Source organism: Schistocerca serialis, chromosome 2 (assembly GCF_023864345.2).
Source record: "Schistocerca serialis cubense isolate TAMUIC-IGC-003099 chromosome 2, iqSchSeri2.2, whole genome shotgun sequence".
NCBI classification, from domain to species: Eukaryota; Metazoa; Arthropoda; class Insecta; order Orthoptera; family Acrididae; genus Schistocerca; species Schistocerca serialis.
Genome location: NC_064639.1, coordinates 497,606,494 through 497,624,262, shown reverse-complemented (window position 1 = coordinate 497,624,262; position 17,769 = coordinate 497,606,494). Strand labels below are relative to the sequence as shown.

The 17,769-nt window shown below is 41.7% G+C and overlaps 1 protein-coding gene across 1 annotated transcript in view; it reads left to right on the top strand.

Annotated features, from left to right (window-relative positions):
* Nucleotides 1–17,769, top strand: part of LOC126457439 (uncharacterized) — a 298,987-nt gene that overhangs the window by 265,185 nt on the left and 16,033 nt on the right. The window contains exon 3 of the mRNA XM_050093717.1: nt 13,901–14,038. Coding sequence (XP_049949674.1) covers nt 13,901–14,038 — 138 coding nt within the window. The remainder of the gene's footprint in view (nt 1–13,900; nt 14,039–17,769) is intronic.

The following is a 17,769-nucleotide window of genomic DNA, read 5'->3' as shown; positions in this document are numbered from 1 at the left end:
AACATCGAACCACTTCAGCATTGTGTTCCACATACGCAACAAGGTGATAGTGGAGTGATGTTCTAGCGTGGCATTATATGAGGCCACCGTACACCTCTTGTGGTTTTTGAGGGCGGTCTCAAAGCCCTCAATACAGGGGCGAGTTTCCTGAACCAACAGTGGGACCCTGTCGCCAACAGTTTGGTGACCTACACAACATTGAATCTTCCGTTATTATTATTTTTTTCTTCCAAGCAATTATATTTCGAGGCACAGATAATGAGCCACGTATTTATACGAATTCTGGACGAAGGCGAAAGAAGTTGATGGTTTAACTGTGATGCTGTCTGTCGTGTGCCTTGTGCTCACAGGGAGACATCAAATATACCTGTTACATACGTCCTCTGGAATAGCACACGACTTTTGTAAATTCTATTCATTTGCTAACATCTTCTGGATACTACAGTCAACTATAAATTTATCTCGTGCAGTTGGTCTTACTATTCAGTCGCAGCTAATAATTTACTTCACCGTGCTCGGATCTTCTTCCCCGAAGATTTCGTGAATTACCTGGAGAAGGAGCTCATTTCTCTCCTCAAACAAGGTAAAGCATTCATAACCAGAGTTTCATCATTTCAACCATATCTTATCAAATTAACCATTAATACAATATACTTTACAATGAGCATCAGGCTGCTCCTCCTCTCTGGTCCGTATACAATAGAGTAAGTCCAGTACATTACATTTTACATAACATTCATTGTTGAGCTCTTTAGTTACTCTTTGGCGGTCCACTATAACACATTCCACCAGCGGCTGCATCGAATAATACGTCCACCACACCAAGTGCAGATTATTGTTCACCACTCATGTCCACGGGAGGTGCAGTTCCTGCGTATATTCTTGGCTCTGCATAAACAGAAGCCTAGCGATAATGATTTGCTCCACTCTCGTTGAATTAATTTAAAATAATAGTGTTTATCTTTATATTCACGTGAATATTTTTCATTGCTAAGAGAGTACCATGGCATTTCCTAACGACATGCCATGTTACACTAGCAAGGCAGCTGTAGGCAACTCAGATGTGAAAGGCGACATGAAACCGTCACCGTTTCTTTCCTTGGTTTTTGCACTTCTCTGCTAAAGATATGGTGGTTTCCTCCAGATAAAATATCACAGAGGTAAGATGTCCGCTTATTCATACATTTGGCTCGGGACTACTGGGGAATAGCTATTAAACATATAGTTAATGCTAATTAGGATGGACATGTGGAATATTAGAATGCTATGCACAGGAGGAAATTATAAATGATTTGGAAGCATGCATTCACAGTGTGGACGTGATAACAGTTGAAGAAACCCGTACAAAAGCAGTAAGAAGCCTCTTAAAAGCTATGTAACTGTGGACAACAGGAATGCCACAAAACGGCTTAATGAGGACGAGTACAAGAGCAGTGCGACTGTAGTTATGAATGTGGCCCACTATCACAGTAAGATTACTGACTTCTTGGTTCCGCAGGCACTGAGTAGGGAGCCCACTGACAAAGTTCTCAGGACTGTTACACGGTTAATTAAAAAGTCATCAATAGAACAGGGAACTCAGAAATGTCTGTTCAGTTCGCTATCACTACCAACGAGACACTATAGTTTGCAGAAAATTCATGAAGAAAACATCCTGCTGAGACCTATAACGGGAGCCATTGCTTCACCCACCTATTTAATTTCTAAGTTCTTGACAACGCTATTATGATTACATGTGATCTGAATGGACTCTTACACCAACAGTTCGACACACTTATCAGTAAATATAATGGCGTAGTGGTCCAGCGGGAGGGTGGACATATTACTCACTTTCGATGTGGTGTATCTGTTTACCATGGTTCCACTGAATGCGGTGTTCGAACAGCTGAATCAGATTTTTCGTGCCGATGTTGCAGTACTGTTTAAATATTGCCATTTCAAATGGAATGATAAGCTCTACGAACAGATGAGTGGCGTTGCTATTTGGAGACCCGTAAGCCTGGTTGAAGCATATTTCTTTACGAAAAAAGTGGAACAACAGGCATTATGAACAGAAAAAAGCAAATAAAATGAATATGCGGTGCTGCTATGCTGTGATACGTTTGTTTTGTGGAGATGTGGCAGACAGGAAATAGGTCGTTTTCATGAAATCTCTAAGAGATTAATCAGAAGGTTCAGTTAACTATGGAGGCGGAGGCAGAGGGCAGATTAAATTTCCTTACTGTGTCAGTCTTCGTCAAAGTAGATGGCGGCTTGGGCCCCACAGCATACCTACAACGGGGCTCAAATCAAGCGATGTGTTATAAAAATCACTAGTGGATAGAGTAAGAAACTTCTATGAACTGGAGTTGCTCAAATGCAGAATTCGACTATTTCACCAATGCGTTGTCCGCCCCCGGTAGCTGAGTGGTCAGCGCGTCAAAATGTCAACCCTAAGGGCTCGCGTTCGATTTCCGGCTGGGTCGGAGATTTTCTCCGTTCAGGGACTGGGTGTTGTGTTGCCCTCATCATCATCATTTCATCCCCATCGACGCGCAAGTCGCCGAAGTGGCGTCAAATCGAAAGACTTGCACCCGGCGAACTGTCTACCCGACGGGAGGCCGTAGTGACAAGGCCAATGCGTTGCTAAGGAATCGATAAAAAGAGCGTTAAGACAGCCATGGACCATATAGTAAAGATCCTGAAGAAACAAAAAATCACTGCAATTTACAAACCCACCCAGTAGCTACGGGAACGCCTAAAGTCGCCTAAGAGTAATCGAAAACCGCTGGGAAAAGCAGGTATTTACAGGACACCATGTAGTTGTGGAGAAGTGTACCTGGATACTAAAATAACGGTCTAAAACACCTAGAAGAACACTAGGGCTACTGTGGAAGGCGAAAAACAGATCAGCCGTTGCGGAATATGCTTTGCAGCCAGGAGGCTATGTATTCTATTTGTTAAGACTTGGACACTGGTAGCAAAAATGGCTCTGAGCACTATGGGACTCAACTGCTGTGGTCATAAGTCCCCTAGAACTTAGAACTACTTAAACCTAACTAACCTAAGAACATCACACACATCCATGCCCGAGGCAGGATTCGAACCTGCGACCGTAGCGGTCGTGCGGTTCCAGACTGTAGCGCCTTTAACCGCTCGGCCACTCCGGCCGGCCGACACTGGTAGCAACAAGCGGATATTATGAAAGGCTGTACGCAGGCCATAGAGATTACTAAACATCCCAGCACTTTAAACCGGAAGGAGAAGTGTGTGAAACTGAATGATATCTGTATTCCAGCGCTGAAGAAGATGTGTACCAGTCTTCCACGATGGGGTGAAAGCAATAGCGGACGACAGCAACCGACAATTGCGAATTGCGCTCAAGTTTTCAAAACATGTGACGTCACGCCTGTGTGCGGAAAAAAGCGGAAACGGAATTTTACTTTAGTTAGCAGCGATCCAGGGCGTGCTTCGGACCATCCACACAACCACTCCGAGGCGTAATGAACATTACGAGTCTAATTCAACAATAACACAGACGTGGGCCTACGATCATACGTACCAATAGAAAGATTAACATTTAACTCCACTCAAGTGCGAAGGTGCCATGACTTCCAGGGTTCAAAGCAGGGGTGCTATTGCCTCCAATCAGTGCAGGTGATCTGCAGGTGCCGTAATGTCTAAGCTTCCAGAGTTGGCCCGGTGCTTGCTGACCAGGTTGTCTGCGGCGTCAGCTGCCCTTCCCGCAACTCGCTGCTGTGAATACCTAATCCAGCCGGAAAACTTCGGCTGCGACCAACTTTACGGCTTCACGAGCTCCACGCCCGGGCAGCGGGAGTGCCGCAAAACCCAACTGGACAGCCACGTGGCCTCCCGCTAACTGCTGGTACCACGGCCCGCCAAACCCAACAACACACCACTCGATCAAAGACCCTAGCCCTGGCATATGATCAGGATCGGTATCGGCTGTACAAGTAGTTAGTGACGCCGGTGGAGAGGCATGTCCGCTAAAATTAAAGCTGTCACGGCACACTATTATTTCATTGATTGCTGTCGTCGAATGTTAAGTAGGGATCTTGCTGGTTGGCACTCTTCGTTGTCCTTCATACTTCCTGGATTTGAAGTTTGGTGCACAGACATCAGTATCGAAGAGCAGTACGAAGCAATTCTCAAAATAGCCCTCGAAGATTAGACTATTTTTGAACACTGTTTAACACAAACCTGTAGCGTAGCATTTTTGTCTGTGTGTTGTCCTTTGTTCGATTCTCATGAATAGCATTTTTTTTTACTTTTATTTAAAACTTCTGTATTTATTGTCAAATGAAAATATAACTGGAAATTATTGAATTTAAATTTTTAATAAAAATAACATTTTTTTAAATTTTTAGACGGTAATTACTTTAAAATATATTAAACTTTGATCCAGACATACAAAATGCCTAAGTGTTAAAATAAAAAATTATATACACACTAGAACTGTTCAATCTATACAAATTTTTCGATCAGTACACTTTTTTTCTATTTGATGCTTCTCATTTTTGTACGAAATTTTAATTTTTTTTCAATACTAGAATTTTCATGCAATTATTAATTAAAAATGATTAAGTATATGTTAGTTAAGATTTTCATGTGATAATAAATATAGATTTTTAAATAAAAGTGAAAAAGTTGCTTATATCAAGAATCGGACCTCTGACCATAGAGACATAAAACAATTACATTATGCACTCAGTTAACATCAATTTTTTGTGTGTCAGCGAAATTTTTGTAATTAACATTTCTTGGAACTCTTATAATCTTCGAGGTGACTTTTTTAGAAAAAATTTAAGAGTGGCCTCATCCTACCTTACGAAGTAGGTGTTCAAATGTTGATCTTCAGATCCTATCGGGATAAAGAAAATCGAAGAGAGCCAGTGCGCCATACACGTTCGGCGATATGCAGACGATGCAAAACATTTTTTGAGCAGTTTACTACTGATAGCCATCGCGTCGTCGAGTTTATCCTCACATTCAAGGAACATATTTGAGTCAAAGAAATCCGTAGTTATTACGTGACGGTTCATTATGGCAGTGATTGGTCAAAGATGGGACAAGAAGGATTTATTCATTGTTTTGGGTGGCAGTGACAACATTTGTTACTCAGCAGGACATGTAGAGCTTTTTAGGTTTTCCAGAAACGATTTGCAACAACAAACAAATGAAGACAAATTACTCTTTGGATAAAGGAAGGAACTGGACGCGCAGTAGCCAAGGATCTCTCGATTTCGCCAATCGATGTATCTTTCAGTCAAGCCATTGTCTCTGCGGAGCTGTTAAATTGGGAAATGTGAGGCAATAGGCTGTTATGTTGCTCACCAGAACACTGAAATAAGCTGGCGTGAAGTATTTATCGACATACATCTAAGAGGCTCCCAGTGCCTGCTGCCAAACAGTGAAGCTTTACCGGTTCCTCTGTCGCGAGTGCCAATTTTAAGTCCACAGCAGCAACAGCAACCTCACCACCGCGAGTCGCGGGCTGCCTACCATCAGGCCGAGCAGCTCTTCACGTGTTGCTTTGGTGAAGCCCTATCAACAAACATGGGAACTTTCATTCTTTCTTGCTGTTTCTACAACCAGCTTCTGGCAGTATTGCTTATCTAGGCGATTTGTCATCGAAGAAGGGAACTGTAAGCGAAAATCTTCCTAGCAGATTAAAAACTACTGCAAGCACCGGTACTGAACTGTAGCCGTGTAAGAAGCGACTATTTCATTTTATGTTGGTCCAAATGTCACAGTTCATTCATATCTGTATTACTAAATAGCTAACCTGCTTCATGCTGCACAAGTCCAGTTGCAGGTTCCAGAGGCTAAAATAATTTGGCTTTCCATATTTCATATCATTATTGACTGAGTTTAAAAATTTAACCGTTAAATGCATGACTTTTAATTTAAAGCTGTAAAAATTACCACGTTTATTTTAAAGTGCCTATATTACGAAAAAAAATATGAAAAATTTTTTTATATTATATTAACAAAGCATTATTGTTGACAATCGCTACAAACACAAAAACAGACCTAATTTCAAATCTATCGTAAAGACACTCAAATTAACTGTCTACACCATATCTACTTACGTTTTCAAAATAAAAAAGTAATTTTCAAACCCACAAATCAGTGCACAAACACCAAGAAAACGGCTCTACTTTCCACCAAAACACACGCGCGGCAGTACATCCACAGAGCTGATTGTCGAACTGGTTCAATACATCCTGCCATTTACGATCGCTATGAAGAACTACCAACAGCTTAGCAGTTGCAGTAGAGTGTATACACTTAACTACATAACGAATTTGTTACAAAATATTGCTCATAATAGGATACATCGAAGAAATGAAGTCTGTAGCTGATCAGCTACACTATGCATTAAGGGTTAAAATGCTGTCATGATCTACTCACTAAGAGGTGTAATGCTACGTTAAAGGTTTGACACATTAGTCAAGTCAAAGGTCTGACACAGTAGTCAAGTTGTCACAGACAGAAACTGTGTATATGGCCTGCTCACGGCAAATAAAGGCGTGCAATTTACCCAGACTATATCCATCTTGCGTCTGATAATGAGAGCAATTAGCGACATAATTTCAAACTTTTTTCTCCCTTACATACTTAACGCCAAATATTTAAATTGTTTTACACATGTGAGTTCGATTTTTTAAAGAATCATGGGTGCGAGTTTACTGGTTTGGTACTAGGATAAGGAAGCTCCGCGGCCTCTTACGTTTTTCAAACCCCTATGCCATTTGTGAGTCGCACTTGGACAGCTCGACCAGTAAGCACCTTATCCTTGAAAGGTAAGGTTCACAGATTAGTTGCATTCTGTAATCAGGACTAGAGTCTGATCAAAATTATTTTAGTATTGATAACTGTGAAGGAGGAGTTGGGGCGAGGCTCACGAGGAAAGCCAATCACACTTTCAGCCAGTCTCATGAGACCTGTAGCCACAGAAACCACTTGCGGGTGCCAGACCATCGCCCGAAACACAACAACACTTCCCATAAGCACTGTGTTGTATTTTCAGGCGTCTTTCTGTCCTCTGGGTTCATTTGATGTGTGCTGAGATTTTATTTGTTTTCATTTGTTACAGTTGTGGGATTAATATTTTGGGTGTTATTACTATTATTTGTTGTACATTAGTGAACAATATCAAAAGCAAGTTCTCAAATATTATGCAATGGAAATATTAGCGTCGCTCATTGGTAAAGGCAGTGCCTTTCGATGTCCGAGTTTTTGAGTGTTACGTGTCTACATCGTCCACAATTGTTATTGATGATGCTCACAACTATTCTATTGTGTTGACAAGACGCCTATCATGGTAAGGTGAAAGGAGGAGATGATTAGCTTCAGAGTCTAAGTAAGTGATAAATTTCGAATCTAATATCTTTAAATAATCCACTGTTCCCCATATACGAAATTCACGAGCTGGTGCTAAACGTACAGGCATTCAGCCATTAGGCTGCCACATTGAGACTGTCATTTCAGCCCATTAGAATTGGTATGTACCCAAATGAAAGGCAAAATCAATAATTTTGTCCTTATCTCTGGATGTCATGAAGAAATTTTTCTCCATTGAAAGCACTGCGAGTGCACTTACTTTTCACGAATTCATAATGCTTTTTTGAAACATTTTTATTCTTTAGAGTTTTGAAAAGCAGCATTCTGCCTCTGTAGCTATGGGAACAGTCAAGAGATTTTTTAACAGTTCAGAAATTTTACAAAGAACATTGTCTAGATTTTTTTCTAAGATAAATTTCAACAGCTCAGTTAATTTCCAATAATCATTAACATCAGATTTGCAACATACTTTGAGTTCACTTTAAAGCTTTTCTTTGTCGATCGTGAGATATGCTATTGTGTAGGGTGTACATTCCTAAAACCAGCGAAGCATTTCATGTTGAACAATTTAGCAGCTACTAAGTTCTTAGTGGAAAAAAATCTGTCTATTATATCAACATTTATACAATCACACACTTCCTAAGATTCTACCGTGAGTGTCTTTGGAGGATTCTCACAGTACTGTGGCTAACATAATTCTGAAATAGCACCTTATGTACACTAATTTCTCGAGTTGCAACTGGTCGTAAATTATTTCAAAATGAGGCAAAAATCTTATGAAAAAGTTCTAACTGAAATATGAAATTGTCATTCAGGTAGTTTAAAATTCCTATTGCTTTTGCAATGATAGGATGTTCACTGAATTTCAGTAAACACGTTTTTTAAAAGTTGCAAACTTCCGTGAACTCTGTTTGTGGTTCATATGTTGAAGTTTCACCTTATAGAAAATGGACGTGAAATGACGACGTGCATGAGCTTCTTGAGAATGGACAGACGTTGCGGTGACCTTGAGAGGAATATTTGAAGCCAAAAGGTCGAAGAAAAATATTCTTGCGTTTCGTGTAATACTTGATGCATTTCTCATTATTAGGTTAGGCTGATGTGCATAACAGCGAATGAAATGTGCATTATTATAAATTGTGTTCGTGTTTTCTTAACACCTGCTTTTTTGCCCTTCGTTACATTTGCACCATCAGATTTCTAGAACATCAGTTTTTGTCCATTTCCTTGAAAGATTATGTCTTATTATTCTAAAATAAGTTTTGATATGCTCTCTGTAGTTTGATTATCTGGAATAAAGAATCCCTAAAACCGCTCAAATACTTCTCCGTTCAATATGTATCGTAGAACAAGAACTATTTATGTGTGTTCCGACACATTTGTTGTGTCATCAGCCATGCAAGCTACAAAGGAATCTTTTTTAATTTCCGTCCTTATCTCCTTTCTAGCAGGCAGTAAAGTACCTCATTCTGAAACATCTAAGACAGTCATGAAGACTGAGCTGGTTTATACGTGATTCTTCTAATTTGAATCTAATTTAGATGCAGATTTTACTATTCCTCTAAGTACGTCTAGATTTAATGAATCGTCTTTTTCATCATGTACACATAAAAGAGTTTCAGTTTCCACAAAAGAAAATGCAATCTATTATTGTGGACAGAATTTCACGGTTCTTTTTAATCTTCGTATTATCCTCATTGTCTGAATGTCTATATCTCTCACGAATTTTCTCCTTAATAGTAACGGTTCCTAAAAGTGACAGAGGAAAACTACATTATCAGTTTCCTTCTTTTACTTCTCATGCTTTCCAGTTGTTTCTATCATTTCGTTTATGTTTCTAAAATCATCTTTTTGTCGGCATTACATCACCTCCAAACAGCATACATGGAATGTAAAACAACGTATTTTTTATTTGACAGCAGCAAAGCCAATATTTCCTTTTGAACTATTCAGAAATTAAGCTACTTGTTGCCTATGCTTGGATGAGATCTTAGAATATCATGCGTTGAACGGCCACTTTTCTTAACTCTAACTTTCTCATGGAGAGACAGCTGTGAAAATTTAAGTTGAATTTCACTTGTAGTGACAGAACGCAATTCTTTGGGTTGCAAGACGACAGAATTTTCTGTAAAATAAAAGAAATAAAAATATATCAAATAGAATAGCTGGAAGCAGGATAATATTGTAATTCCATACTTTACACCTTTCAAGAAAACGGAACGTGGTTAAACACAATGCACGCCGAGAAAAAAATTTAAAATAACTACGATCCATCTTCATCTTAAGGCCTGCACTGAGGAAACTGCGGTGCTCCCTCTCCTTTGCAGCCTTTGTGCGAATGGACGCAACTGTGAGACACCACGCCGCTGGAACACTGAGACAAAGAATTTCGCATGTTTTTCATAAACACCGGACATTAAGCTTAAGAAATATATATCGTACAAGCATAAAGAACAAATAAAAATAAAAATGACGCATTATATTAAATATTGTCGGTAATATCAAGAGGAAATAGGGAATGCTTATACGCGAGACGCCACTGCATGTCATTAAATGGGTTCAGTGACAGTGTCACTCCAAGCATCTTTGATAACTACGAGAGTAGTTTCATTAAACATGCCAATATGGTTTTTCTATTATCATCACAAAAAACTGCACAGGGAGATCCGGCTGAACATTTGGTTTGAGCACTTTAAGTACCTGCACAGCAAATTTAAATTTATTAAGTTTTGACTGTTAATAAGAAGACTTATCGGCAGCTGCGTCCGAGCGAATTTCATCTAGGAAACTTAGTCTTAATCGCCCGAGACAAATGCCTATCACTGTTTGCGTTACAATTGTTGCAATGCTGACGTTATTCTTGTTGTTCCAAACCGACAAGAGACGTTTCCCCAGCTCGATCCATAGGCATACCGGTACATTTTATTTTGTCATGTTACAAGTAAGTAGAAAGTTTGATTAGAAAGCTAATAAAGTGTTAATTATAAACCTAGCGCTCTGTTTCACGCAATGAAGCGAAACGGACGACCGCTTAGCTCTTGACGTGCGAGCACAGCGTCAAGTTTAATTAAAATTATCGAATGTTAGAGATCTCGGACATTTCGGTTCGTACATGAACATATGCTTTGTTAAGATTTCATTCACATAATGTTTTCGCTTAGATTCGATAACGGAAAATGTTCACACATTTAGAAGGTCATCAGGAAATTCAACTCAGCAAACTTTCCGTAAAGCGTCTTAAAATTTCCTACAAAACTTAAGTGGAAACATGATGTGGACCTTTCAGAAGACACTGGTGTGTACATGCGAGTTCAATGAAATGGAAGATTACACACAAATGCGAACACCTGTCAAATGCTTGAACAACCACCTTTCGCAGTGCGGACCGCCGCGAGGCTTGCAGGAAGAGAGTCATTTGGGTTGTGGAAGGATGCCGACTCCACTGCTGTGGCTACCTGTGCCAGGTTCCTTGGCTGAGGATCCACGGTGCGAACAGCCCGATCGAGGTGGTCTCACAAACTACATGTGGGGGCAGACATTGTCCACAAGGATAGATACATTCTTGTGTTGATCCATTGCGCCTTCCAAAAATGACGAGATCACCCAGGGAACGCCAAGCAAACTTTTACCAGATCATAACGCTCACTCCACGTTTTCTTTCAGATGTTTCACGCCGTACACGCCGACGGCCAACTGTACGATGGAGCACAAAATTTGATTCATCTGGAAAGGTCACCTGTCGCGACTCAGTGGACGTCCAATTGCTGCACTGACGTGCAAATTCCAGCCTTCGGCGACGATGAACAGCAGTCAGCATGGGTGGATGAACTAGGCACCTGCTGCGGAGGCCCATATGCAGTAACTTCCGCTGAACGGTGATTATGGAGACACTGTTGGTAGTCTCTCGTTCATCTGGGCGGTCAGCTGCGCAAAGATTGCACATCTATTCGTCCGTACAAGGATTGTACAAGATCGGTATACGGCCCGAGTCGTTGCCGCGCCTCGACGGGCGTACTGTCATACGCTATTCACCGGGCCATATTTCAGAATCTTCTTTCTTTTTAAATTTGTTAATCATCCAATACCACTCAAAAAGCGTTCATCATAATTATTTATTTTATTGCTTCCTTTTAGATCTACACTCTCCATTTACACTAAAGAGCGAAAGAAACTGGTACATCTGCCTAATTCGTGTAGGGCACCAGCGAGCACGCAGAAATACCGCAACGCGACGCGGCATGGATTCGACTAATGTCTGAAGTAGTGCTAGAGGGAACTGACACCATGAATCCTGCGGGGCCGTCACAAATCCATAAGAGTACGAGGGATTGGAGATCTCTTCTGGACAGCACGTTGCAAGGCATCCCAGATATGGTCAATAATCTTTATGTCTGGGGAGTTTGGTGGCCAGCGGAAGTGTTTAAACTCAGAAGAGTATTCCTGGAGCCACACTGTAGCAATTCTGGACGTGTGGGGCGTCGCATTGTCCTGTTGCAATTGCCCAAGTCCGTCGGAATGCACAATCGACATGAATGGATTCAGGTGATCAGACTGGATGCTTACCTACCTGTCGCCTATCAGAGTCGCATCTAGGTGTATCAGGAGTCCCCTATCGCTCCAGCTACACACGCCCTAGACCAGTTACAGAGCCTCAACCAGCTTGAACAGTCCCCTGCTGACATGCAGGTCCATCGATTCATGAGGTTCTCTCCATACAATACACGTCCATCCGCTCGATACAATTCGAAACGAGACTCATCCGATCAGGTAACATGTTTCCAGTCATCAACAGTCCGATGTCGGTGTTGACGGGCCCGGGCGAGGCGTAAAGCTTTGTGTCGTGCAGTCATCAAGGGTACACGAGTGGACCTTCGGCTCCGAAAGCCCATATCGATGATGTTTTGTTGAATGGTTCGCACGCTGACACTTGTTGATGGCCCAGTATTGAAATGCGCAGAAGGCTTGCACTTTTGTCACGATAAACGATTCGCTTCAGTCGCCGTTGGTCCCGTCCTTGTAGGATCTTTTTCCGGTCACAGTGATGTCAGAGATTTGATGTTTTACCGGATTCTTGAAATTCACAGTACACTCGTGATAGGGTCGTACAGGAAAATCCCCACTCATCGCTACCCGGAGATGCTGTGTCCCATCACTCGTGCGCCGACTATAACACCACGTTCAAATAATTTAAATCAGGATAACCTGCCACTGTAGCAGTAATGACCGATCTAACAACTGCGCCAGACACTCGTTGTCTTATGTAGGTGTTACCAACCGCAGCGCCGTATTCTGCCTGTTTGCGTATCTCTGTATTTGAATACGCATGCCTATAGCAGTTTCTTTGGCGCTTCAGTGTATATAATAGATCGTGTTTTAACATTTTTTGTAGTTGTTACACGTTTTGATTGATTACAAAGTAATGGGTTAGCATAATAATAGAAATAATAATAATAGTAATTAAGTTACAGTTAAGAAAAAAGGATTCTTTTTCTAGAACGTATTACGTATCAGTAACAATATTAGTTGAGAAACACTATGCATTTTTATTGGCTGAAGGTGTGAAATGGAAGTTTAATATCAAGAATGAATACTGAACAGACAATATTGAAAAGTATGAGCCGTTATCAAACTACATTCTAAAGAAGAAAGCTATATGCGGAGAGATACAGAATGAATGCTATCCTCTTACTAAAAAAGGTATTAGTGCATTTATATATAAATGTCACAATACAAATGACAGGCCCGCATCTCGTGGTCGTGCGGTAGCGTTCTCGCTTCCCACGCCCGGGTTCCCGGGTTCGATTCCCGGCGGGGTCAGGGATTTTCTCTGCCTCGTGATGGCTGGGTGTTGTATGCTGTCCTTAGGTTAGTTAGGTTTAAGTAGTTCTAAGTTCTAGGGGACTTATGACCACAGCAGTTGAGTCCCATAGTGCTCAGAGCCATTTGAACCATTTGAACAAATGACAGATAACGGGGCAGTAAAATGAAAAGGAGACAGATGGAAAAAAGTAATTACAGTTGTTTATTATTTGAAAAGTAATTTGACATAACTATTAATACATTTATCCCACTGAGAGACAAAAAGGTAAATGCCTTCATGGAACAACGTATGCGGTTTCCCACGTGTTGCCAAGGTTGTTTAGACTACACTACAGAAGTTTCGCGGGGAAGTCCTTACACGGTCTGTACAGTCCCTCTCTCCCCATGAAATTTACATGTTTCTGGAGCCATGAAGAAAGACATTATTGGCTATCTACTTCCTTCAGACGAAGAGGTGCCCGAGTGTGTACAATTATGGTTCTTTAGGCAGCTGCAAAACTTTATCCATGAAGGCACTAACTGTCTTGTCTCACAATGGTACAAATGTATTAGCAGTTATGGCGATTAAAAAGGTTACTAACTTTTTTTACCATCATTCTTGCTTTCATCTGACTGCACCTTATAGACACATGCAAGCACATTATGTATAGTTGGCGACAGTTCCACCTTTTTACCTATGTCCCGCTCGATGGAGATCGCCGCAGTTGGTTGCATGAACGCCTGTATGTTTCAGATTACACGCGGTCGGAGGTGTGTTTCTCAATCATCAGCCTTTTGCTCATCTTCATGGGCACCTTCTTCTCGGTGTACACATTCCGGAATCCTCGCTACATGTTCAAGAGGCTGGCTGGTGGCATACACTTCCTCGCTTGTAAGTACCGTCCTGTTCTAACAGGGAGTGCCCATCACATCCATATTCACCCAGGCTCACCCGACAGAATATTAGGCACCCCCTTACAGGGGAACACTGGCCCCTTTGTAGCTCTGTAAATACTACCTTACCACAAATGATTGAAGCGATTTCATAAATTCACTGGATGTTAATTTACATAGTGTCACAAAACTCAACACACATATTGTAAAAAGTCAAAAAGTTTTGTACTGTTGCAGCCGCATTTCAGATTTCTGTCATAAGAGTGCGGCAGTGAGCAGTTAGGCAAGATGATGGCAGGCACCGATAAAGCGTCTATTATGCTTGAAATGCATTCACGCCAGTCTCGCGGCCTAAACCAAGGCAGATGTTTTGTGTGGGGTTACGTGGGATATTTAGTATTTATGCCTCTTCTATCAGCAAATCTACCGGAACTGTGAGCTCACATCAACGGTGCTTTTGAAAGAATTGATAGGGACTTGCTCTGCGGAACGTGGGAGAAACTTGATATCTGCAGAACTAGTAAGGGTCACATATGGAGCACTTCTGATACGTAAAAGAAAGAAAAGAGGTTTTCTATGTCAGAGCAAAGCCCTGTGAGAATATGTCAAACAATATAACTACAATTCTTAAGTTTCTCCCGGCGTATTTGATAATCAAAATATCCACGGGTGTACTGTCGGTCTACAGTGTCCAACGGGCACAATATTTCGGCGATCATACATGTCGCCATCATCAGGTGAACTGACGGACTGAGCTCCTGTGAACGTGCCGGTACGGAGATCCGTACGCTATGGCTGCTCAGGGGGAACTGGGTTCGGTCGCGGCGGCGGCCGATTTAAATACCCTCCGCCCGCGGCGCACTCCCTCCGCCGTCCGCGCCCCGCGCCACGGTGACGCGGTGGAACAGATTGCGACGGCGTCTGAGATGACGTCGGTGTGATGGCTCTGTCCGCCGTGGTCGTCACAACTACACGTTTGCTCGATTTACTCTTGATTAACCCAATCGCTGGTTCCCAAGCCTTGCGAAGATTATAGCCACAGTCACGGTTTATGAGGTCGTCATTGGTGCGAATTTCGATGGCCTCTCTAACAACGCTGTCCCAGTATGAACGCACGAGGATTTTGGTACAGACGTCGAGATACTGGGACAGCATGGCATTGAAGTGGTGGGTACGTATCTGCCGGTTGTACGAAATGAGCGCAGGAAGATAGGTTGACCTGGAGAAGTGACAGAAAGGCGGAAGGGGCTTATGGTACTTGGGCTTGCTCATAGTCATATCGCGAATGAAGCTGACTGATTTGTTGCTTTATCAATGCGGTGTGTGAGACATATCTACAAGGAATGATGCACTCACAGCCTTGGAATAGTGGTCGTTGAAATATAGTCACCAGCAAGGACTGGAGACTCACCTTGTCAATGACAATCTCTTCGAAGCCAGACAGGAATTTCTCGCGTCAGAGAATGCAGGTCCATCACAATCAACTTCCGAGCGAGCATTGGTTGATTAATTGAGTGACATATTTATTCATACGTAGAACAATAAAATTGTATGCATGTAGTCAACTGTTGGTACAAACGTACTTATTAAATATACATATATGAATACTTACGATTTTTACAGTTCTTATAATTAGTTTACAATGTTCACGTCATATAGTATTTCTTAAAATATGGAGTATTCATGAGTATGAAGTGACTACCTGTATTTATTCTAAGTATTCATTTACCTAATGAAAATAGTTTTAGCATTTGGTTAAAGATATGAAGTTTATTTACATCCTTAATTTCCTGTGGCAGCAAGTTGTACAGTTTTATTCCATTATGTAGCATATTGCTCTGTGTTTTTGACTTTTTTCCTGTTTAGGTATAAGTAATGACTGGGTACAGTTTCAGAGTCGTGTATTGAGCTGTTTGTAGTATACAGGCGAATATTTTTTCTTGTATACATTATAGCCTGGAAAATGTAGTCACAGGCGACAGTCAGAATTTCTAGCTTTTTGAATAAATCAGTACAGTGGGCCCTAATGCTAATGTTTGTTGTTAGCTGTATAACCCTCTTCTGTACATTGAAGACAGTCTTTATGTTTGCAACATTTGTTCCCCAAAATATGATTCCGTAACTGAGGATTGAATGTAGGCTATACATCCTAAATAGGCCACTTTGAGGCTTGAAATATTTCACAATGGTTCAACTATTCAGAGAGCATAAAATGTTATGCACAGTCTCTATGCCAAAGCTTTTACATGTTCTGTCTGCTTCAACTGGCAGTCACATTCAACCTCAAGAATTTGGTGTCCATTACATATTCTAATACATCAGCACTGTATTTTTAATCTAGCATCATGGTGTTTTTCATTCAGCAGGAAGAACATACAATTAGTTTTCTTTACGTGAAGAGCTACTTTTGTAAGACGTACTTCGTTTTCGTATCTCTTTCACTGATTCTACGATCGATTAATTTCAGTTGGGATCACTATTATGTTACTGTTTGTTTTCAATTCTATGGTTCAAATGGCTCTGAGCACTATGGGACTCAACATCTTAGGTCATAAGTCCCCTAGAACTTAGAACTACTTAAACCTAACTAACCTAAGGACATCACACACACCCATGCCCGAGGAAGGATTCGAACCTGCGACCGTAGCAGTCCCGCGGTTCCGGACTGCAGCACCAGAACCGCACGGCCACCGCGGCCGGCTCAATTCTATGCAGTCGTGCCGATGCCAAGAGAAAGTGCCGGCTTAACACGAGTGTTATTTACAGTTTTAAGTGCCCTTCCTGATCAGCAAATCCCAACTCTGTACCGATTCATTGTAGTGCATCATTATGTAGGTTTAGCTAAGTTTTTGGACGGATTTCTGCTCTGTGTTGGTGAGAGAGCAACGGAGGCTCCATTATCTTTGGTGACTCAGTGGTGAGATGGACATGCTAAAAAAATGCAGGAGAGCCAAACGGTGCATTTCTGTGTGGTCTACGTGAGTTAGTCGGCATATGCCGATGTCAGAATGGACATTCCCGCCAAATTTACAAGTGAGGCGTTTCACTGGCCCGTCCGATTTCTACGGGAGAAGTTTCTGGTAGCTTTCTCTAGACAGAAGTGCGCCACGTAAGATGTATTTCTACACCCTCTTCTCGGTATGTGATTGGCGATGCCGTCATGCACAAAAGCGAGGCAGAGAACTGGTTGGTGGGGACTGTGAAAAAATGCGGGCTTGGCGCCGTCTTGGACGTTGTAGTGAGAATAGACAGCATTAGTGATGCGAAGAGGAGAGCTGAAAGGGTTTTGGGAACATGACGAGGCCAGTTAGCTTTGGGCGGACTCTGAATGTGCAGTCACATACATGAGTAATTGTAAAGTTCAGTCAAATTGCCTCGCAGAATTATAGAGATTATAGAGAATACTTTCATTGCCGCGCATGGTCAGATAAAAGCTGGGAGTATCTGAGAGTTAATTCGATTCTGTGGTTCTCAGATAAACTTTGGGGTACTGAACAAAATCGTTTCATGCCGGACGCAGCAGATGAGTGGTGAAAGGCCACAGAGATTACTGCCTTCCGAGGTTGTTCCAACTAGCTCGCTGAAACGGCAAGAAGCAAATAATTGAAAGCTTGGCTAGAGATGAGCTGCGGACTTCGGAGTAATTGATAGCTTCATCAGTATTTTCATCTTTGCTCCTCGCGCTCAGACAGCTAGTCGTGACAGGGGGGCAATTGTACCAGCAACGCT